Raw genomic sequence first — 25,311 nt, forward strand, 5'->3', positions numbered from 1 at the left:
ACAATATATACTCAAGATGTAACTTTTTAAAAAGTATATATATTTACCTTCAAAAAGCCTGTATTTCCAGAAAACTCGGCTTTCAGGAAGGAATTCTCAACAGAGAAATCTTTTTCTTGTTCTGTTTTGATTGTAAATGGAGATCTGGAAAACACAAAAATACACTATAAATTAATTAATTATGTTTATTTTCCAAACTTTTTGTGACATTTTCTTGACATGGTTTTTACAAATCTTGGGGAAATTTGTTGTTCTGTACCAACCAAATGTTTGAAAGAAAGTATTTCATAAATTATTTTAGTTGATTTTTTTTGTCTTGCCCCAAAGGTAATATACAATTACCCCCTTTTATACTGGCCATGCTGATGGAAGCTTATTTTCATTTCAACAATATGACAGTTAAATCATGGTGTTCAGTATTATTGGTATTTTTAAATGTAAAACTTACAATACAAATAAAACGCACAAAAATCATATCAACTTTAAATGATTTGATCAACACTTGCAGTTCTGTATAAGAATGCATACTCCTAATAAAAGGGGTTTATTCATGTGGAACATTTAGGTAACCAGGATGCTGACCACTGAGATTAAACATGACAACATCAAAATTAATTCTGTATACACACCAATTGTCAGTTCATTTTCCACTGAAGAAATTTAAAAAAAAATGGTCATTATTTGTATACTGTCCACCTAAGTCTTCTATTTTAAGAATCTTGTGTAAATTATAAAATAACTGCTACTAACTGTTCAGGAACATTTTCAGCCTCAGTGTTGTAGATTGTTACTTTACCATAGGATTTACTTCCCTTAGTTGTCCTCTTCAGTAAGTAGGTGGCGCTACCTAAGGCTGGAACATCAACAACAAATGACACCTGCAGCAGATTGGATAAAAGAAAATTAACAATTTTGAATGTATTGGTTTTGTCTCTCATTTTTGAAGGCCAGAGTCATATGGCTGATAACTTCTATGGCATGTGATATCTGCTGAAGAGTTGTCTCATTGACAATTATATCACATTTTCTGATTTTTATATTGTTTACATCCATTTCATTTGAACTCTTACAGATATTATCAAATATACTTTATCCCATTCTTCTTATACAGTAAAACCTGTTTTAACGGAAACCTTCAAGACTTAAGATTTGATCGGTTTTGGTCGATATTTTTTCCGTTTTATCAGGTTCACAACTCAGACAATTTGATATGACGGTGCTTTAGAAAAATGTTTGGTTTATACAGGTTTTCAGTTTAAGCAGGATTCGGTTTAGTCAGGTTTCACTATATTGTGAATGACAGGACAAAAAGTTAGATGTTTTATCATTCTAAATGTTCATGCATGTTCTCCATGTATTAAAGAATTAGGCATTGTAATTCATTAATGTAATCTTAAAAGGTACAGCATTTTTCATGTTAATGCTGATCAGCTGATTGGCCAATTCTTATTTTTTAGACAAAGTAACAGATTTTTTTTTACATAGAATGATATAAAACGCAATGTTATCTAAGTAACACTGTTCATGCTTAAACCCTGTTTGCCATGGTAATCTTAAATAAATTACTGCACTGAACCATTTAAACATTGTAAAATGACTAGGATACAATCTGTCCAATAATCAAATCTTACCAAAAATTCCTCAGGAGCCATTCTGTTCTTTATTACCCAGAATGCATCAGTCTGAGATGGAATTTCTGCACCATTGCCATCAACAACCTGGACATTTTGTGCATTAACATGAACTGTTACCACCTGTTCTCTGTTGTGAGCCAAGGAATTAAAGAAGATCACTGGACTGAAATTAAATTTAGGAAAATGGTAAATAAATGTAGCCGGGTTGCTTCCCCTTGTTAGTACAAATAGAACATATAAAGCTAGTCTTAATAAACTTAGCTAGAGAATCTATTCTTTGGCTCAGTGGGTTAAAGCACTGACTGTCACACAGGAATCCAGGTGGTGAAGATATAAATTTGTAGAGTAGATACATGCTTTCTGGTTACATAAAATCTGAGAGTACATATCCCTTCTTCTTGTTCACTTCAACTGATATTTCTTACAGCACTGATAATTGAAAGACTATTTAATATTTTATTTGCCAAAGTTGTCAGTAAAACTTTGATGTTTTCTTAAATCATATATATACATATATCTTGCTTATATCGAATAAAAAATTAGATAAGAATGTGTCCATTATTGGACAGACTGAACAGAATAACTGACAGATATACAAACAGATATTAACCAGTTTATCCCTCTAGTTTCCAAGAAGGGTAATAATAAAAGCTATAAACCCCCTACTTTTCAAAGGGTAATATTAAAACTAGTACTGTACACACCCTAATTTTTTAGCAGGGTAAATAAAACCTTTAAATGTCAGACCATATTTTACCTTCCTTCTTCAGTAACATCAATCACTGACTTTTCTGCCAAAGAATCATGATTTTCTCTGCTTTCATCCTGTAAACATGGGAATACTGTATTCATGTGTATGAAAATTTCTCTAATTCTTTGTCAATTTATCCCTTTCTGCACCCATTGTATAAAAAAATTTAATCAACGCATGGGTTGTTTATTCTTAGTTCTTCATTGGTTAAAATCCGATTATGACATAGAATTTCCTTCCTTTCCTCTGAATTTTGTATTGTGACGGCATGAAAAAAGGCAACCATGCCTGATGACGTAACATAGAAAGAGCACATCTTTTTGCAGATCATACGGAAAGCATGAATAAGTTTGCCTGCATATTGTTTGAAAATCAGAGAAACAGATTCTAGCACCAAATCTCGTGCAATACGATTTTTATCCACTCTGGACTATTAAATTTTAAATATTCAAAACGCTCAGCATGCCTCAAGTTTTAAATTAAAAAATTTAACTGTCTCTAGTGGATAAATATTGAATCACACTCAACGCAGTGGTAGAATCTATATATATACTGTAAACTCAGTATTCATTACAAAGTTTATAATATTGGGATTAATAAAATTTGGTGAGTATGGCAATAATCAAAACTTACATTCTGAATCCGGCACAAATATTTGTTTGTCAGCTTGTCATATAAAATTGAGAATGGAAATGGGGAATGTATCAAAGAGACAAAAACTGACCACAGAAAAGACAAAAGCAGATCACCAATAGGTCTTCAATGCATTGAGAAATTCCTGCACCCAGGAGCGGCATGCAGCTAGCCCCTAAACAAATATATACTAGTTCAGTGAGAATGAACGCCATACTAATTTCCAAATTGTACACAAGAAACTAAAATTAAAATAATACAAGACTAACAAAGGCCAGAGGCTCCTGACCTCGGACAGGCGCAAAAATGCAGCCGGGTTAAACATGTTTGTGAGATCTCAACCCTCCCCCTATACCTCTAGCCAATGTAGAAAAATAAAGGCATAACAATACGCACATTTAAAATTCATTCTGAGTCTGATATAATATATTTGTTAGTCAGCTTTTCCTATAATATTCTCACATTTTGATCTATTATGTCAGAACCTCAATATTTCCAATAATAAAACAGAGCAATTTCTGAATTTACATTGATCATACTGAATAGCATAGTTTAATCTTTTGGTTATAAATGACTTTCATCTGTGTAATTGATCATTTGTTCTCGTATATCAAATTAATTGTATGAACTTCACATCACAAAAATATACTATAGGATGTTATCCTCACTTCTGTAAGGGTTTGGTTTAAACTGTGAATAACTGTAAGGACATACTGAGTTAAGGTGGTAGCCAACACCTTGGCTTAAATTAATTAGGCTAGTTTAATTTTCATAAAATTTTAACAAAGTATTCAATGTGATCCTTTGACAAAAATATAAAAATTTCAAAAAATTTGAACCTACCGTTTTATCAGAAAAATTACACTGGTTATATAGCAGTTTGAGAAACACTTATTTTGATCATTGAGAAGCTTAATTTTCCCATAACAACACAACTAATTAAAATGTTTAGCTGATATTACAAAGTTATCTCCCTGTAATGTTAGGTACCACCTTAAATATAGGTTTATCTTTTAACTGTGTGAAAATGATAGGACATACTAAGATAAATATAGGTTTTTTGTTTCATTGTGTCCAGCTGTAAGGACAAAGAGATTTATTGTTACCTACCAAGTTAAATATAGGTTTATCGTTGCTGTACTTGTAGTCAGACTTCGACTTGGCTGTCAGGAAGGTCATGGACTCAACAATAATCCTCTTGGCATTCATCAAGGCTTCTAACATTCTGAAATAATTTAATTTTATATGTAACACGTCTTCTAATGGCTGACGTTATTTTGTTATGAGCCAAAAAGACATAATTTAGTCATGTAACTGTGACATCGTTAACGTTTTTTCATGGTTTTCTACAGTTTAAAATGGAATTTAGAATTAAATTATAAGAAATGACTGTAATATTTTTTTCTGTCTATTCGAAATTACATAAATAATGTGATGCACACTGTTAAATAACCCGCTACGCTCGTTATTCAGTGAGCACCACATTTTTTATGTTATTTCTTCATAGACAGAAAAAATATTACAGTCATTCCTTAAACAGATGTCGTGTTTACAGCTGGGAATCACAAGGATGTCATCAGAGATTTTTTTTTCTATTTTACTATCAAGGACTCTCATTGTGAATTCATTTATATTTATGGGTTTCAATTTTTGTGGAGCAATGGACAAAATCATTTTCTAAAAAATCAAAAGTTAAAATTACTATTATAATTGTGGTTTCATTCATTTTTGTGGAATATTACCAGAAATATTTTTTCAAGATTTAAAAAATTTCTTCATACATGCCCTTTCCCTCTGGTTCAGAACAATATCATATCTTTTATAACAACTTTGTATGTAATATCAGGTTTAACAACAATACTTTAAGGTGGTACCTAACACTACAGGGAGATAACTCTATAAAATCAGCTAAATGTTTTAATTACGTTGTGTTGTAAAAGGAATATTAAGCTTCTCAATGATAAAAATAGTGGTTGTCAAACTGCTATATAACCAGTGTAATTTTTCTTATAAAACAGTTGGTTCAAATTTTTTGAAATTTTTATATTTTTGTCAAAGGGTCGAATTGAATACTTTGTTAAAAATTTATGAAAATTAAACGAGCTAAATTTATTTTAGTGAAAGTTTTGGGCACCACCTTAAGTTTGTAACTTCAATTGTAATTTTATAACAACCCACCTTTTACCATAATCAATGACGACGAAATCTTTAGCAGTTCCTGTGATGCCATCATGATGTTGGAACAGACCTAAAGCTCTCCTAGCTGTGACTAACATCTTCATCAGAGCACTCTCAGGGAAGTTAGAATAGGTTTCACTTCTACTGTAAGCTGTGGCCATTGTAAAGGCTATTTCTGCTGATCTAAAAAATACAATTTATACCACATAAACAGGGGTCGAATTAAGCTTTTTTGTTTACTGGCCAGCCGGACCAGTGAACTGTAAATCTACTGGTCTGGCACCAAATCTACTGGTCCTTAATAATGACATTCATTCGACAAACACTAATATAAATAATAATATCCCTGTACAGTGGAATTTGTTTCGCAGGTTGTTTTTTTATTTGTTAATAAACTGAGATTGTGTTGCAATAAGTGATTATTTTAAACAATGTCTACTGGTCCGACGTAAATTCTACTGGTCTCGGACCACTGGACCAGTGCTAATTTCGATCCCTGCATAAAGTAACCTTCCAGTTTTTAATTAAAATAAAGGAATGTATCTCCCTCATGCAAATCTCTGAAAAATGCACATCTGGTGCAGAAAAATTGGTACAGTTAATGTTATGACAACTCAACTTTATAGATTAAAGTACTGTAAATTTCAAAATTAATGGTAGGGTTCCATTAATATAAATAATGTGACTATGAGGGTATTGAATTATAAAAAAAGAAACTCTGTTATCCAATGCAAATGACTGTATGCAGATTTTCCTGAAAACCCAATATTATACTGTGAAAGTACTTTAATTCCTGGGTATCAATTTTCGTGGTTTGAGCAATATTTACATGTTCATGGGTTTCTAAATTCATGGATTTTAAATTTCTAAAAAAAAAAAGAAGAAATTTAAGAATTAAAGCCATTAGAAACGAAGGTTACAAAATGTCTGGATTGAAGGAAATTGCAAAGTAAACATTGACTCCTGTAAATGGTAGTGATAACACTAATTAACTCATCATAAAGTGATCAACAGATTAAAGACCATCAAAGGTGTTAAGAAATGAAAAAGTTTTTAAAGTGATACAGAACATTATAGATCCAAAATGTAGGCGATTATGTTACAATCTCCATTGTGAAAGATATAGACTGTTGCAATTAGATGATATAAAGAAAAAGAAAAGAAAGTAACATTTTATGAATCCTAAGTGTCAATTGGTTGTCTACTCTTAAACAGTGATATCTTTAGATAAATATTTTTAGATTTTAAAATATTTAATGATTTGATGATATTGACATTAAGTCCAATTTTATCGTCAAGAATATGATGAACAATGTAAATAGTGTATAGTGATATTGGTGGAAGATATTTTTATTCATGATGTGAAAAACCAATACTCGGAAGAGGTGTGCCTACATTGGCAGAATATATATTACAGATTACAGATTACAGTTAATTAGGCCATAAACATGTCACCTAAAGAAAACAGTAACATAAACAAATGCTATAAACGTATCTTGAAATGTAGTTCTGTGACTGCTATTAAAGTATTCTCAGATTTGGCGTCTTTCAATATATTCTCTAGATCATATCAGTAGTAAAACCTACCGATCAGTATCTTTCCATGTCTTGATTTGGACAATTGTTGTTTTATTTCGTTGGACCACGAAAATTGGTACCCCACGAATAAAAGTACTTTCACAGTAAGTTAAAATATTCTGCCATTTTTTACCTTTTTAAATAAATTAACCAATATTTCTGAATTCCTGTCTTTTCATCTTTTTCAAATAACCGTTGAGATGACGTCACTGAGAACCTTGAGGACAAGACCATATCATGCATATGACATACATATGTCAGATAGACATTCCTACAATGGCCTTTAGACTATAACAGTTGTTAATTTCTGTGTCATGAGGTCTCATTGGCAATCATTCCACATCTTCTTTTTTATATTCTTCTATCCCATACAAACTTTGGAGGACCCTACTGTAAACTTACTACGGAACAGATATCATTCTGAAAGCTTTTAAAACATTAAAAATCTTGAATTATTTCTTTTATTATTTTTACAATATCATCATTGCAATTAAAGAAATATATGTCTGACCTACTAAGACATTCATTGCGAGTGGGACAAAAAAGTCAGTGAACACAAACCTTTGATGGTACTCTAGGACTCTGTCCAGTCTTTTATAGAACGGTCTTGATGTATAATATCCACTCCAGTAATGGTCATCTCGGTCAACATTTCACTAACCTTTGATGATATTCTAGGACTCTGTCCAGTCTTTTATAGAATGGTCTTGATGTATAATATCCACTCCAGTAATGGTCATCTCGGTCAACATTTCACTAACCTTTGATGATACTCTAGGACTCTGTCCAGTCTTTTATAGAACGGTCTTGATGTATAATATCCACTCCAGTAATGGTCATCTCGGTCAACATTTCACTAACCTTTGATGGTACTCTAGGACTCTGTCCAGTCTTTTATAGAACGGTCTTGATGTATAATATCCACTCCAGTAATGGTCATCTCGGTCAACATTTCACTAACCTTTGATGATACTCTAGGACTCTGTCCAGTCTTTTATAGAATGGTCTTGATGTATAATATCCACTCCAGTAATGGTCATCTCGGTCAACATTTCACTAACCTTTGATGATACTCTAGGACTCTGTCCAGTCTTTTATAGAACGGTCTTGATGTATAATATCCACTCCAGTAATGGTCATCTCGGTCAACATTTCACTAACCTTTGATGATACTCTAGGACTCTGTCCAGTCTTTTATAGAACGGTCTTGATGTATAATATCCACTCCAGTAATGGTCATCTCGGTCAACATTTCACTAACCTTTGATGATACTCTAGAACTCTGTCCAGTCTTTTATAGAACGGTCTTGATGTATAGTATCCACTCCAGTAATGGTCATCTCGGTCAACATTTCACTAACCTTTGATGATATTCTAGGACTCTGTCCAGTCTTTTATAGAACGGTCTTGATGTATAATATCCACTCCAGTAATGGTCATCTCGGTCAACATTTCACTAACCTTTGATGATATTCTAGGACTCTGTCCATTCTTTTATAGAACGGTCTTGATGTATAATATCCACTCCAGTAATGGTCATCTCGGTCAACATTTCACTAACCTTTGATGATACTCTAGGACTCTGTCCAGTCTTTTATAGAACGGTCTTGATGTATAATATCCACTCCAGTAATGGTCATCTCGGTCAACATTTCACTAACCTTTGATGATACTCTAGGACTCTGTCCAGTCTTTTATAGAACGGTCTTGATGTATAATATCCACTCCAGTAATGGTCATCTCGGTCAACATTTCACTAACCTTTGATGATATTCTAGGACTCTGTCCAGTCTTTTATAGAACGGTCTTGATGTATAATATCCACTCCAGTAATGGTCATCTCGGTCAACATTTCACTAACCTTTGATGATATTCTAGAACTCTGTCCAGTCTTTTATAGAACGGTCTTGATGTATAATATCCACTCCAGTAATGGTCATCTCGGTCAACATTTCACTAACCTTTGATGATACTCTAGGACTCTGTCCAGTCTTTTATAGAACGGTCTTGATGTATAATATCCACTCCAGTAATGGTCATCTCGGTCAACATTTCACTAACCTTTGATGATACTCTAGGACTCTGTCCAGTCTTTTATAGAATGGTCTTGATGTATAATATCCACTCCAGTAATGGTCATCTCGGTCAACATTTCACTAACCTTTGATGATACTCTAGGACTCTGTCCAGTCTTTTATAGAATGGTCTTGATGTATAATATCCACTCCAGTAATGGTCATCTCGGTCAACATTTCACTAACCTTTGATGATACTCTAGGACTCTGTCCAGTCTTTTATAGAATGGTCTTGATGTATAATATCCACTCCAGTAATGGTCATCTCGGTCAACATTTCACTAACCTTTGATGATACTCTAGGACTCTGTCCAGTCTTTTATAGAATGGTCTTGATGTATAATATCCACTCCAGTAATGGTCATCTCGGTCAACATTTCACTAACCTTTGATGATACTCTAGGACTCTGTCCAGTCTTTTATAGAATGGTCTTGATGTATAATATCCACTCCAGTAATGGTCATCTCGGTCAACATTTCACTAACCTTTGATGATACTCTAGGACTCTGTCCAGTCTTTTATAGAATGGTCTTGATGTATAATATCCACTCCAGTAATGGTCATCTCGGTCAACATTTCACTAACCTTTGATGATACTCTAGGACTCTGTCCAGTCTTTTATAGAATGGTCTTGATGTATAATATCCACTCCAGTAATGGTCATCTCGGTCAACATTTCACTAACCTTTGATGATACTCTAGGACTCTGTCCAGTCTTTTATAGAATGGTCTTGATGTATAATATCCACTCCAGTAATGGTCATCTCGGTCAACATTTCACTAACCTTTGATGATATTCTAGGACTCTGTCCAGTCTTTTATAGAATGGTCTTGATGTATAATATCCACTCCAGTAATGGTCATCTCGGTCAACATTTCACTAACCTTTGATGATACTCTAGGACTCTGTCCAGTCTTTTATAGAATGGTCTTGATGTATAATATCCACTCCAGTAATGGTCATCTCGGTCAACATTTCACTAACCTTTGATGATATTCTAGGACTCTGTCCAGTCTTTTATAGAATGGTCTTGATGTATAATATCCACTCCAGTAATGGTCATCTCGGTCAACATTTCACTAACCTTTGATGATATTCTAGGACTCTGTCCAGTCTTTTATAGAATGGTCTTGATGTATAATATCCACTCCAGTAATGGTCATCTCGGTCAACATTTCACTAACCTTTGATGGTACTCTAGGACTCTGTCCAGTCTTTTATAGAATGGTCTTGATGTATAATATCCACTCCAGTAATGGTCATCTCGGTCAACATTTCACTAACCTTTGATGGTACTCTAGGACTCTGTCCAGTCTTTTATAGAATGGTCTTGATGTATAATATCCACTCCAGTAATGGTCATCTCGGTCAACATTTCACTAACCTTTGATGATACTCTAGGACTCTGTCCAGTCTTTTATAGAATGGTCTTGATGTATAATATCCACTCCAGTAATGGTCATCTCGGTCAACATTTCACAAACCTTTGATGATACTCTAGGACTCTGTCCAGTCTTTTATAGAATGGTCTTGATGTATAATATCCACTCCAGTAATGGTCATCACGGTCAGCATATGTGAAGAAATCTCCACTCAATACAGGGTAGCTAGGTGGCTTCTGTCCATAGGCTACATCATTTACCTCATATAACTTCTTAAAATAATCTGTTAATGTTCCAAACTGAATCTAAAATAATATAACTTCTTAAAATAATCTGTTAATGTTCCAAACTGAATCTAAAATAATATCAGAAAGCAGTCATAGTAAATTAATTAAAACTACAGTCGAACCTAGTTAACGTTGCTGTTGAAGCGACCTAACAATAGTATTTAAGTGCCAGTCTTCCTAAGAATCAGGCAGAGGTGAAAACATGACCAAAAAAACCCACCCAATTTGACATTGATTTCAGTTCATAATATGTAGTTATGCACAAAAATAACATCCATTTCCATTTTCTGTTCTGGTAATAGAAGATACAATTTGGTTGCAATGCACTAGAAATTAACAAATAAGGGGAGATAACTCTGTAATTTGCTATCATTCTAACCAATTTTCAAACCGAGTTATTTGATATTACCAGACACACACAAACGAAAGACTAATAAATTTTAACTCAGGATGATGGTTAGTAATAAATAGCATGATTAGCTCAGTGGGTTTTTTCTGATCATGTTTTGATTTTTACCTAAATTGCCTGATTCTTACAAAGACTGGCACTTTAAAAGGAATGACTGTAATATTTTTTCTGTCTATGAAGAAATAACATAAAAAATGTAGTGCACACTGAATAACGTAGTTATTAAACAGTGTGCACCACATTTTTTTTGTTATTTCGAATAGACAGAACAATATAACAGTCATTTCTTATAATTTAATTCTAAATTCCATTTTAAACTGAAGAAAACCATGAAAAAACGTTGATGACGTCACAGTCACAGTCACATGACAAAATTATGTCTATGGGCTGATAACAAAATAACGTCAGCCAATCAGAAGACGCGTTACATCCAAAATTAAATTATTCAACTATATTTATCTGTTTGACTCATCTGAGGTCAAGTATGTCATCAAAAATTTTGAATGTATGAAATACTGCAAGATATTTGTGATAACTAGATATTTTTAACAGTGTGCCTTTTTAAATGACATTATGAGAGTGTATTCAATCTCCATATATTTTGGACCGTCAACTTAGGTGGTAATTGCAGGTCACCCCCCAGTGTGTTCGACTCATTAAAGGTATATATGCATTGATCAAACAGAAATTATATTGAGACAGAGAAATTACTTCGAATCAATAGTGTTTTCAAAATAACCCAGTTGGACACAACAAGGTTTGACGGAATTTGCTACATATTCTTCATGTGCTATGTTTGAGGTAATATATATTGTAGTCCTGTATTTCTATCACTCTAAAAATGTACTTTAGCAAACCTTTTACAAGTGTATGCAGATTATATCGCACCTTCTTGAATAAAATAAGATTACTTAATTTTTCAATGAAAGTTTACCTGTGTATATGTTGTGTACAAGTTATCATTTTGTACAAATTATAATTTGTACAAAAATATTGTACAAATTATAATTTGTATTTTGACTTTGTACGAATTGTAATTTGTACAAAATGTGCTTGTACAAATTACAATTTGTACAAAATAGGACAAAAATTCACTTATAACTCGTACAATATTTTTTCCATATGGATTTGGGCGAAAAAAGCATTGATACACATTATTGAATTGCTACTAAATGACCAGACAGAACACCTAAGGTACAAAATTAAAAAGTAGTTCTTTATCATTCGTTTGAGCAGGTGATTTAGTGATTTATAAAATCAGGTATTGCAAACCATCTTTTGGCTCTCAAATCGATAACGACCTGTTTTACAGGCATTTTAACTGTTTCATATAGCGAGCGTTGAAGCTTAGGAACCGTTGCTGTGAATAAACATGTGTATTTAACTGCTTTAAAACAAATAATGCAGACCAGACAGACAGACTTTTATTTTATAAGAAAACTAGTTGGTGTAGTATTATAAAATTATCAGACCCAATGGCATTGAACCATCAATCATTTCACAAACAAAAGTGAAGCGGAATAAGTCATGTTAATAAAATCTTTTGAGATCCTGTAAAGTTTTCAGGATCATCGAAACGCTGTACATTATCTTTCACTACACAAAATATGAAATTTTACAAATATAATCGGTTGCATAGTTTCTGAATAAAAAAAAATCCTCAAAAATAACCATAAGAACTTATCAAGCAGTACTATTAAATGATATTTTTTTAAAGAAAAAGACGTTTATGTATTAAAAATTTGAAAAAAATCCTATTTGTATACTTTTTTTTCCCTCAAAAATTTCAAAGATCAACCAGCCTTTTGTAGTTGTGTATAAACGGAGAACTATGTTAATAAGGTTAAGTGTGTGGTCAGTTAATTACAATTCTATCGTGTGAATCATTGCATTTTTCATCAAAATTCGTATTTAAAACTGTTGTACAAGTTATAAGTGAATTTTGGTCAAATTTTGTACAAATTATAATTTGTACCGGCACGTTTTGTACAAATTATAATTTGTACAAAGTCAAAATACAAATTATAATTTGTACAATATTTTTGTACAAATTATAATTTGTACAAAATGATAACTTGTACACAACATATATATTTCAGACTTACTTACCTGTACATTCTCCACTAAAATTTGACTAATTGAAGTTTAATGAAAGTTTACCTGTGTATTTATGTCAGACTTGCTTACCTGTGTATTGAGGTCAGATTTGGAGTTAATATGGTCAAATATTTTCTGATAATTAGTGTACTGTTTGTCCCATTCGTCTCCCCTGTCATAACGGAAGTCATCACCGACTGGTATAAACAACACGTTACTTCGGTACAGCTCAGCTTTCTTCCTGTATTGATCTAGTAAAGTCAGAGACCTACAATGATCAATAAAATTGAGAATGGAAAAGGGGAATGTGTCAGGGAGACAACAACCCAAATTAAGAGCAGAAAAGAGCATAAGGTCACCAATAGGTCTTCAACACAGGAGGTAAATCCAGCAAATATACTTTTGTTGGTACTGTAAAAAGTTTTGAAAAGATTCAAAATATCAAAATGTTTGTTTTCATATCTTCCAATTACTTGATTCCGATCGTCTTTTAAGAACAAATTTCAGGTTATGGAATATTTTTGTGATTTATCTCCAATCTCAATATTACATGTAGCTTAAAAAAAAATAACTGATTTCAAGATACACAAACATTTGACTCATTTATAAATGTAAAACAACTTCTAGTGCTGATGTATCATATAATTACTGGAAGCAAAAACATATATGACCACTTTATGCTTTAAGGATGTTCGCTCCTCTTGTTTTTCTTGATTTTTGCCAGATATTTAGAATCCTTTGGTTTTGTCCATGTTGTGCCATTATAAATATTTCCCCACTTACTCCTTCTTTTCTTTCAGAATTTTTTTACATACAATGAAAATTCTATAAAATCATTGTTAATTTTTACATATTTTTTTACAGAAAAAAGGTGCCAATGTTTAATGTCTATTTCTTGAGGTAATTCAGAGAAAAAATGAGAACCTTATTTGTGCTGAAACTATCATATTCATGATATTAGAAACCAAAACTAGAGGCTCTAAAGAGCCTGTGTCGCTCACCTTGGTCTATGTGAATATTTAACAGAGGAAGCAGATGGATTCATGACAAAATTGTGTTTTGGTGATGGTGATGTGTTTGTACATCTTACTTCACTGAACATTCTTGCTGCTTACAATTATCTCTATCTTGGCCCAGTAGTTTTAGTGGAAAATGTTAGTAAAAATTTACAAATTTTATGAAACTTGTTAAAAATTGACTATAAGGGGCAATAACTCCTTAGGGGGTCAATTGACCATTTCGGTCAGGTTGACTTATTTGTAAATCTTACTTTTTTGTACATTATTGGTGTTTACAGTTTATCTCCATCTATAATAATATTCAAGATAATAACCAAAAACAGTAAAATTTCCTTAAAATTACCAATTTAGGGGCAGCAACCCAACAACCGGTTGTCCAATTCATCTGAAAATTTCAGGGCACATAGATCTTGACCTGATAAACAATTTTACCCATTGTCAGATTTGCTCTTAATGCTTTGGATTTTGAGTTATAAGCCAAAAACTGCATTTTACCCCTCTGTTCTACTTTTAGCCATGGCGGCCATCTAGGTTGGTTGGCGGGGTCAACAGACACCTTTTTTTAAACTAGACACATTTACGATGATTGTGGCCAAGTTTGGTTTAATTTGGCCCAGTAGTTTCAGAGGAAATTTTTTTGTAAAAATTAACGCCGACGGACGACAACGGATGCCGCCGGACACCAGACCCCAAGTGATGAGAAAAGCTCACTTGGCCTTTTAGGCCAGGTGAGCTAAAAATATATGTTGCATTGATGGGATATCATTTAACAATGAAACTCTGTACAACTTTGTTGAATAGTGACGAAATATGGAGCACTTTCCCTTTCTATGTCTACTTTCTTGTGAAGCGAATGCTTTTCTTTAAACTGAAAACTAATAAAAACAAACTATATACCTCTCTTGAACATTTCCTTCATGTATATGTACAGGTGGTACTCTCCAAGGACAGTTCCACCTACTGGGAGAAAGACGACCAAAATCAAACTGACAACAGACCTTAGGGTCCGGACCACATGTGTGTGGCACATCATAGGAATAGAAAGGCATCATATGGCATAAAATGTCTGTCGATCCTTCCTGATCTGTAAAACAATATCTCATTATATAAACATTGCACACAGTAATTAAATCTACTCAAGCTTTATTACTCATGAAATCTATGAATTTATAATTTCTTTGGTGTTCAGCTTGTTCTTTCTATAAAGGGCTATACCATTAAAATGGAGGTAGGAATATTTTATTTCCAGGCCTCTACATTAACATTTTTTCTAACTTGTCCCTTCGGACAAGTGGTAATAAAATCAGCTTGTCCGAACTCTTAACTTACTTGTCCGAATTCATAATTGAAAATCTAACATATTGATGATTTATGCAATAATAACACTTGGGCTTTGATTGTACCCAATAAAAGGAGCATTTTGTAATGTTATATGAATACCGCATCAAAATACATTTCATTATTTCAGAATGAAAGTTTTTTTGCAAGACTGTGTTCTCTGACTCAATGTCATTATCATTTGTCAATCATTAAATCATCATTTCTTCCCAAACCACTACGTTCCCCTATGGACCTATTCATTCTTTAGTAGTGGTATGGGTTAAACCAAGGATGTAAATACACCTGGCCACCTTGAACATGTATATGAGTAAACCTTTTTAATTTATTGATGATGTCAAAACAAGCTTTAACAATTTATTTTGATTTGTATATACATTGATATATGATCATGAAGTACATACACATTTCACTAAAAAATCTGCCTTTAGTTTTTAGAATTTTTTTTTTTTTTTTTGTTTCATCTTAAATTTTTATATCATAGATCTTATCAAATAAAACCTCTTTTAATGTATTGTTATGCATAAAAGCAAAATCAAATGAAACATACTTTAATTTAATATTTTAAAGTTTAGGTAAAACTCCACATGGAGGTGCTCCTAATTCAAGGAAGCTTATACTAATTAGATACATTAACATTGGTTTCTTTCCCCTTACTTATATCCCCATGGTCAATGGCTGCCAGCATGTTCAATACTTAATCAGAGACATATTATACAAGTTTTATATGTCTCTAGTTCAATCAATGAATAATTATTTCATTAAGTATAATCAATAAAACAATCATTCATATTTGTGGGAATGTATAAGTCTTGAATTTGATCTATTTTTATCTGACCTTGATTTTTCACTTGTCCCATCGGACAAGTAGTATGGTGAATGTACTTGCCCGACACCTGTGTCCACTTGTCCCGGACAATCGGACAAACGTTAATGTCGAGCCCTGATTTCTAGATATTGTTAAAAATTTTCCAGAGTGGCAATACTGGAGCAGGAATTGCTAAAACTTTCTGAGCACTCCACTTCACCTCTAGTCTTTGATGGGGTTAAGGTGGTACCAAACACCTTGACTAAAGTTAATTTGGCTAGTTTAATTTTTACAAAATTTCTCGAACTATTTCAGGCGCGGATCCAGAGGGGGCGTTCCAGGAGTTGGAACCCCCCTTTTATTTTGGATGATCAATGCATTTGAATGGGAACATGTAATTGGACCCCCCTTTTTTGTATTCAGTTAGGAACCCCCCTCTTTTTAAAATGGCTGGATCCGCCCTGTATTTACTTTCACTCTTTGACGAAAATATAAAATTTCAAAGAAATTAAACCATACACCTTACTGAAAAAACATTGTTGGATATATCACAGTAAGACAAACACTCATTTTGATTGAATCTGAATATTTCCTTTAAAGACAATAGAACATGATTAAAATTTTCAGCTGATTTTTAAAGAGTTATCTCCCTATACTGTTATGTTCAACTTTAAGTGTGTTCAACCTTTAGTTTCTTTATATTGTTTAGTGGATCTTTTATTGACATAGGGTTTATGAATATCCTCTTAATGTCTTCTCCATCTTTTTGCTGCGTACCCCTACCCCAAACATCAAACCAGTATGTTTAAGGTTTAATAGCATAGATGCCAACCCTTTTTGACATAATCAGTAACAAAATATCAAATTTTCCGTATTTTTGAAAAGTTTTCAGTAATCATTCATATACTTGCATTTACCAATAAAAATACTGACGAGTGGTTGCAAAATGATGTGCACTTCAATTTGTCGTTCAAAATGTTGTCTGTAGTATGTATTCCATTCATTAATTGTTCAGATGTTCTCGACTCGTACATTTTCGTTGTGTCAAGGAAAAGTAGAGAAAGGGGGAAAGCTACTTCATGCAAGTTTGCCTCTTCAGAAGTCAGTTAGTTCCCAACAATAGGTTGATAACTCCTGAGAAACCGGAAGCATTACATTGGCGTTTTCTTAATACCGGACCAGGACGGAAAAGTAATGATAAAAATCTGCCTTTTTTCAAAATTCAACGGCGATGATTGGGAATCCGTAACTATTTGACTTTTTATTGCAAAATCAGAAAAAACTATGGAAAAATCGTAATGGTTGCCATAAATGCAATAGTAATTAATGAAAATACCCCAGTTTTGCCTCCACATAAATTCCAGTTGTTTTTCTTTAGCTAGGGCTTTCTTTACAGCATAATGGACTCTCTGTATTAGCATGTTTTTGAAATTCATCCTCTTCAGCAGATAAGCCATGGTGGGAGTATGTCCAAAGGGATCAATGGCCCAGCCAGATTCTGGTCTAACTCCTGTAAAACAATGTAACAATAATTATATAGGGGCAGATAAGCCATGGTGGGAGTATGTCCAAAAGGATCAATGGCCCAGCCAGATTCTGGTCTAACTCCTGTAAAACAATGTAACAATAATTATATAGGGGCAGATAAGCCATGGTGGGAGTATGTCCAAAGGGATCAATGGCCCAGCCAGACTCTGGTCTAACTCCTGTAAAACAATGTAACAATAATTATATAGGGGCAGATAAGCCATGGTGGGAGTATGTCCAAAGGGATCAATGGCCCAGCCAGATTCTGGTCTAACTCCTGTAAAACAATGTAACAGTAATTATATAGAGAGAATTAAGGAAGCTCGCTTGTCATGTTTTGGAATTTTGGTAAGATTATTGGAATCCTCTGGAATGCCTCAACAAAATTTGCCCGGTGACCCCCATTTTTTCTTTCTATAATTATTTTACACTTATAATTATGAGCTGTCTGTTAAAGTCTTATAACATTTTAATTACTTTTTAATAGTTTTTGAGTACTTAAACTTGTCAATGATAAATCTATGAAAAGTCAAGAGAACATTTTCCCGCCAAAATTTCAATGGCTAATATCTCAGAAACAAGCACAGTGACCTATATATTTTTTTTGCTCTTTTGATTTCTTTATTAATCCCCTATCAATATATGCTAGTGATTTGAAAAGTTTAATTATTTTGAAACCGAGAAGCTAGCTCCCTTAATGTTAAAAGATAATAATCATGATGAAAAATTGATGAAAAGATCTTGAAACTTATACTTAAATTGGTTGTGCAAAAATCTGCCTAAAACCAATGAAACTTGACATATTCGACTTATTCAATGTTGTTTAAAACAGTAATTTGCTTGGGTATACAACTGTCCTCTCCAGTACACTAACAAAAATATTACCATAGATGCATAAATAGGAAGATTGTAGGACAGTTTTATTCATTTTAATGAGACACTGAACTAATTTGCATACCTAGTGTCAAGTTCAGCCATTGGTTGCCTTCAATCATCTGATCAATCATAGCAAAGTAATGTGTATTAGCTTCGTCATTCATCACCCAGCCTCCTGTTATTATCTCAAACTGGCCTTTCTCTATTAATCTACAAAGAGTTCAATTTATTGTATATAAAAGGGCAACTTTTGTGAAGGATTATTCCATGTACAGGGGCTTTTTAATTAAATAGTATTTGAGATAATGAGAAGGAACTATTGTATAAAAAGAAGCTTTTTCTTCATTTCCAATACATCAATTTCAAAATGCACTGTTTTTACAATAATTTTTCATCATTGCATTTTTTAAATAGTCTTGTCATACAAAAACAAGATTAAAATGTGTCCATAGTACACAGATGCCCCATTTGCACTATCATTTTCTATGTTCAGTGGACTGTGAAATTGGGGTCAAAACTTTAATTTGGAATTATAATTTGAAAGATTATATTATAGGGAACATGTGTACTAAGTTTCAAGTTGATGTAACTTTAACTTCATCAAAAACTACCTTGACCAAAAACTTTAGCCTGAACTTCGCACTATCATTTTCTATTTTCAGTGGACCATGAAATTGGGGTCAAAACTATAATTTGGCATTACAATTAGAAAGACCATATCATGGGGAACATGTGTACTAAGTTTCAAGTTGATTGGACTTCAACTTCTTCAAAAACTGCCTTGACCAAAATTTTTAACTTGAAGCTAACGGATGCACAGACGGACAAACGAACGGATGGACGAACGGAGTCACAGATCAGAAAACATAATGCCCCTCTACTATCGTAGGTGGGGCATAAAAATATTTGAATTTAACAAGTTTAAGGTAATTAGCAAAACAGCAATTAAAAACTTTCTCGACACTATCATGACTATAACAATGAACCAAAGCTTGGAACAAGAGAACCTTAAATATCAATGTTAGGATTTTTATAGATGTTTTCAATTGACACTGACATGACTGAAGTAGTAGAAAGTCCAAAGTAATCACAATATTATAATATAAATGATGTACGGAAGTACAAATTATTGATAAAACAAGAACAAAGTAGATTTATTATTAATAGTTGTACTCTAAAACTACATGTGTTTCCATATGCAGTAAATCGTGAAAAACATAATATCAATAAAATAATAATTTCAGCAAAAAAACACCTTGTTTCATTAGAATACTGTGCAACATGTGCAATGAATTAAGTTACATGTTTTGAGCATAAGTACAAAAATTCCTATTCATTTGTTCATATATATATTTTATAAAACTGTTACATTTGTTATATTTTATTGTTATAAATGTGATGTGATTAGTCAAAACCATTGTAATCTTTTTTGATTTTCGTATACATATATAGAGATATTTACTCCATGTTGAAGGCCTCACTGTGACTTTGACATGTTTGAGATGAAGAACAGCAATAAAATCAGTGTTCCTTTGCTTTTTTTGTTATACAGATACTATTTTTTTGTCGTGAATATGTGAATATGAAATGCTTTATCTATAAACCTTTGTTATTTTTTTTTTTTTTTAAATATATCGACATGAAATGTAACAATACTTTATAAGAATATTTAAACCAAAGCTAAATTCTTAATCATGTTAATGCAAGAGTTATAGAACTTTTCAAAACAACCAAAAACGTTACGTCAGAGTCTCTTTGAAAATCTCCTGGTTTCCCTTAGCAATGTTCTCATATCTTGACAAACCCCTACAGAAGGATAAGATAAAAGTTATAAAGGAAGAACACTAGATTTAAAAAAAAAGTGTGAAAATATATATCCATGACCTACTTTTTTACCCTGTTCTTTTTATTCTGGTCAATCTGACTCCACCACATGGAGAAGAATGAGACTTCTGCATACATAAACTTCATTTTAGGATACGCCTCTAACTTAGCCACCATGTTATCTAATATTCCTTTCACTTGATCATTGTAGTAAGTATCAAGTGTCTTTACCCAACCTGAAAAAAGATAATCATCAAGATGAAATGAATTGACCAACTTTTATTACTATAAAATGAACTTGAAAATTTTCTCAATTGCTTCATATTTTTCTTGATGGGGCCTTTTACTAAATATTGTATGGATTTTTCTCATTGTCACCGATACCTATATTATAATTGCTTGTAAATATACTTCATTTGAACTTTGATGGATAATTGTCTCATTGGCAGTCATACCACATATCCTTTTTTTTTTATAGTGACAAGCATTATCAAATTCAGATTTCTAACATGTCAGATAAAGCAAAGACATTTTTTCTCTTTAATACCATCATGACCCTTCATTTTCCATATTTTAAACATTTAAATGCCTTGTCACTAAAATTAATATTATCATCCTTAGTTTGGGCCAATACATGAAAATATAGTGTCCTATAGTGGATCAAGATTTTTTGTCAAGCGAGAGCTTGCTCTAGTCATACTTCAGTAATTTCCTATATAATCAACCATTTTTTTCCCAGATATTAAAGGGGGGTCTGTGCTCACTGCCTAATATCCAGAAATTGCACTTATTAGTCTTGCATATACATGTACTGTCCATTTTTCAAAAAATGCAATTATAAAAGCACACAATAATTTCTGAATTTACAGTATATATGTATAGTCCTTATGTATTACCTGGATCACAATGTGAGTGTGGAACCACAAACACATACAACTTCTTCTTGTCATATTTATTTTTGTCATAGTTAACATTCCATCCTTGTTTCCATACGCCTCCATCTGGATTCTCAAAGGTCATAAGGTCAACCAATTTCAACATCTGAAATATTCACAAAGATAACAATGAAAGATTTCACATTTTCTGATCCTTGAAATTTCTGACTAATTAGAATTTTTAGGATCAATTCAGAATTTACAGCTTTACATGTACATGTATTGTGTACATATATAAAAACAATAATTCAAGATCTTTTCATGTGGTTTTCCAAAATATTATTTGATAATCTAGGTCTGTATTCTTGATTGTTTGATTCTCTTGTTTCAATTAATTATTAATGAATGGTTGATTATATTGGAAAAACATTTGTAAATATGTGATTTCTTGGACAACCCATGAGGGATCTCATGTATTTTATCATGGAACTGTCTCAATGCATCCTTTATACTCTTTTACAATTTTTTAAACAACTAAGACATAAACACATAAATAAACATTGATAAAAGTCAAACCTGAACATCTGTTTTGATATTTGGTGCATCAGCTAACGTACAGACTTGATTACTACCACTAACTGCTACATTGTGTACTGCAACCCTTGCAATAGGTTGTTCTGCTTGAATCTTTTCAGCTGGTTTTTGTAAAAGTTCCTTGACTGCCTCTTTTGCCTGGTTAAACTTAGAATCGGCATCATTGATAATATCGTTTAATTTTTTCAGCGAGTCTTTATCACCTTGAGAAACAAACCTCACTGTGTCCTTTATTTCCTTTATTATTTTTTTATTTTTATTTAAATCGTTCTCTAATTTCGATAATTTGTCTGCATTCAGTACCTATATAAAATATTAAAGCTACAGTTAATAATTACACAATTATTTTGAATAACCCATTTCACCATGGATACTTTTTTTTTTAAATAATTGATTCGCATATGATTTTTTCAATAAAAAAAGATTCATCAGGTTTGAAGTATTAATGCATTGTGAAAACAAATAATTCATCCAAAAAATTCCAGTCATAGATTCTCAGGAATATCCTTTTATATAATATTAGATACAAATTTTATTAAGTCTGATAAAGTTTTTCATAGGTGAGACTTTTCAAGTACAGCACTACACAGGCGTCAAAAGGTGACATTATGTAGTAAAGGGGGTGGCGTCAAAAGGTGTCATTATGGAGGAAAGGGTTAAAGGCATGTTTAGTGTACTGTGGATATTTATTTTCATGGGTATCAATTGCAACATGACCATTTTTTATGTTTTTGTGGATTTGGTAAAACTAGTTTTTCATGAATACCAGACATGCTAGACATTGTGATACTGCCAACTCAAAGTTTTCAACTTTTAAATTTGTTGCTTATTATCATGATTATACATGTTATGAATGTATAATTATCCATGAATTAATGAGATTGATTGTTGGTTGCTTAATGTCCAGTGGCAAATATTTCATGCATATTCAGGACGAGAACAAGTTAACAATAAATACAATAGGTAGGTTGTTGTAATAGAGGCCATCTAGGATGATGGTCGGGGAAATTAGGACTGCCACTGGAAAATGAGGGTATATTGGATAGGGACAGAAATTTTGCCTTGCAACAGGCCACCTACGGACCACTCAAAGAGTTGTTGCAAGGGTTCTTAACCTGCAAAGAGCTTGGCACTCTCTTTTCACGAGGCATCGGATGAATTAATGTGAATCCACAGTACAATAACAGCTGCAGGTATTTGTACATGTATGTAAATCTTATATATCATGTATGTGTACAACATTTACGTACAAAGGTACAATGTGCATTGTAGATATGTATCATTTAGGCCTCAAAAAAAAAGATATGTGTTTCTGGAAACATCATTTTGAAAAATAGGGTCGGTAGGTCGGAATTTTTGTTTTTGAAGCACCTGCTGTCATGGCTGTGCAAGATTCTTGGATTTTAACCTATTTGGAATACCTTTTGACGACATTAATAAAATGTTTTACTGGCTTTCTATGCAAGAGGAAGCAAGAGAGAAAAAATAGTAGGTCATCTATCAGAAGCCTGTGTCAAAAACAGAATCGGTTGAAATTTTTTTTTTTTTTTTTTTTGGGAAGATCCAATAAAAAAGTTAGGGTCGGGGCTAAAAAAACAGGGTCGGTCGGATTACCGGAAACAAGGATTTTTTTTCTCAGCCTTATTTAAAGGACTTCAAAAATTATACATGCGGTTCATTTGAAGCCAAAAAATAAAAACATATCATATGGCATTATCCTTCTCTTGCTACATGTACATGTATGTTGATATTACATATGATTTTAGCTGTTACATACATTGTACTTGTGTGCATTTTGTTTGAAATTAAAAAATATATAAATGGACATTGTGGAGATTGAAACTGCAACTTTAACCATAAAAAAAATATAACTTATCAATATCATGCTTAGGCCAGGATTTTTTAATTTGTTGGTTTACGGATCCGCCGACCCGATTTTGCCGATTTCCAAAATAAAAATAAAATCGAATTTTCAGGGTTTTTTTTTATTCTCGCCGACCCTAACAAATGCATTATCCCTGAAAAATAATTAAAATATCCTTTTTTATGAAATGAAATGCATTAATCACTAACAGAAGTGATGACACTTTCTGTTGTGAAAAATGAAACTTTCAGTCTACGTTTCTAAAAATAGACAAATCAATTATTAATGACCTTGAAATGTCGTTTGCGCAAATAATTTTGCGGAACGAAACCTGTGTTTAAAACCAATCACACAATATTAAAGTTCGTTTCTCTTATTTGTCATCAGTCCGTAAGATGCATGTTCTCATATAAATAGACTTGTCCAAATGTGGACAGGTGGAAGTTCAAGACATCAAGTTAAAATACTGAATTTTAACAAATCATTTGATATTTTCTTGTTTTATAGATAATACAAAAATATCGTCCATTTGGATAAATCAAAGAGCTGATAGCTCTGAAGTGGAAGAAGGTGAATAAAAGGTAACTTGAATTACCATAAAAGCAGCCCCACTAACCCAGGCTGCTTTGTTCCATTATCGTTATAATGTATTTTTTTTCTTCAAACAAGAAAAGGTCATGGATTTCCCATCCGTACAATCATTTTCTATGTTCAGTTGACTATGAAAATTAGGTAAAATCTTTAATTTGGCAGTAAAATTAAGAAGATCATATCATAAGGAACACATGTGTACTAAGTTTCAAGTTGATTGGATTTCAACTTCATCAAAAACTACCTCGACCATAAACTTTATAACCAGAAGCAGGACGGACGGACAGACTAGAAAACATAATGCCCATAAATGGAGCATAAAAATAGTAAGACTTGTTACATACCCGCCAACTTTTGAAAGTTCCCAATTCCCATATGGGTTTTTCCTGCACAAATTTTTTTTTAAAGGTTACAATTTTTAGCGCATATTTTGCACGATCTGGATTGTCTAGAAAAAGTGAACTTCAACTGAGTCTTGAATAATTTTATAAATAGATTCAAACCATTTGGAGTAGAAGGGCATCTAATTCACATGACAAAGGAAAACAATGAATTAAGACAACAATTTAATATATTATATTCTATAACCAGTATATTTTAGATACAAGAATGTTAAAATGTGGAATTCAAAGATTTGTTATAATTTAGTATTAGTTAAGATATTTAGCAATAGCTTAAGAAATAATTTACTTGATAGATAGTTAATATAAATCATCACAATTTTAGATAAGTGTAAAGCAAATTATTATGTAATCCTCTGAGGGCTAAATTGACAATAGAGAATTAAGGATTAAAGAAGTGTTATACATACAAAGGGATTTCTTACTTTTTCATGTTTTTAAGATGTTTTAGGTTATGTCACAAAGACTGGATATTTGGGAAATAGATAAACTAGTATTATTATGTAAATTAGATAAATGAGTATTAATGTTATGTAAATTAAATAATGAAAAAACAATATATATAAGT

The 25,311-nt window shown here is 32.4% G+C and overlaps 1 protein-coding gene across 1 annotated transcript in view; it reads right to left on the reverse strand.

Moving 5' to 3' along the window:
* LOC134718643 (alpha-mannosidase 2x-like) overlaps positions 1-25,311 on the reverse strand; it is a 43,936-nt gene that overhangs the window by 17,587 nt on the left and 1,038 nt on the right. The window contains exons 2-15 of the mRNA XM_063581290.1: positions 21,870-22,190; positions 21,315-21,459; positions 20,483-20,654; positions 18,677-18,804; positions 17,528-17,701; positions 14,943-15,129; positions 13,117-13,294; positions 10,336-10,538; positions 5,197-5,379; positions 4,129-4,243; positions 2,392-2,459; positions 1,632-1,797; positions 751-878; positions 48-144 (exon numbers count right to left, since the gene is read on the reverse strand). Of these exons, the coding sequence (XP_063437360.1) occupies positions 48-144; positions 751-878; positions 1,632-1,797; positions 2,392-2,459; positions 4,129-4,243; positions 5,197-5,379; positions 10,336-10,538; positions 13,117-13,294; positions 14,943-15,129; positions 17,528-17,701; positions 18,677-18,804; positions 20,483-20,654; positions 21,315-21,459; positions 21,870-22,190 (2,265 nt within the window). The remainder of the gene's footprint in view (positions 1-47; positions 145-750; positions 879-1,631; positions 1,798-2,391; positions 2,460-4,128; positions 4,244-5,196; positions 5,380-10,335; positions 10,539-13,116; positions 13,295-14,942; positions 15,130-17,527; positions 17,702-18,676; positions 18,805-20,482; positions 20,655-21,314; positions 21,460-21,869; positions 22,191-25,311) is intronic.

Source organism: Mytilus trossulus, chromosome 5 (genome assembly GCF_036588685.1).
Source record: "Mytilus trossulus isolate FHL-02 chromosome 5, PNRI_Mtr1.1.1.hap1, whole genome shotgun sequence".
In the NCBI taxonomy this organism is placed as follows: domain Eukaryota; kingdom Metazoa; phylum Mollusca; class Bivalvia; order Mytilida; family Mytilidae; genus Mytilus; species Mytilus trossulus.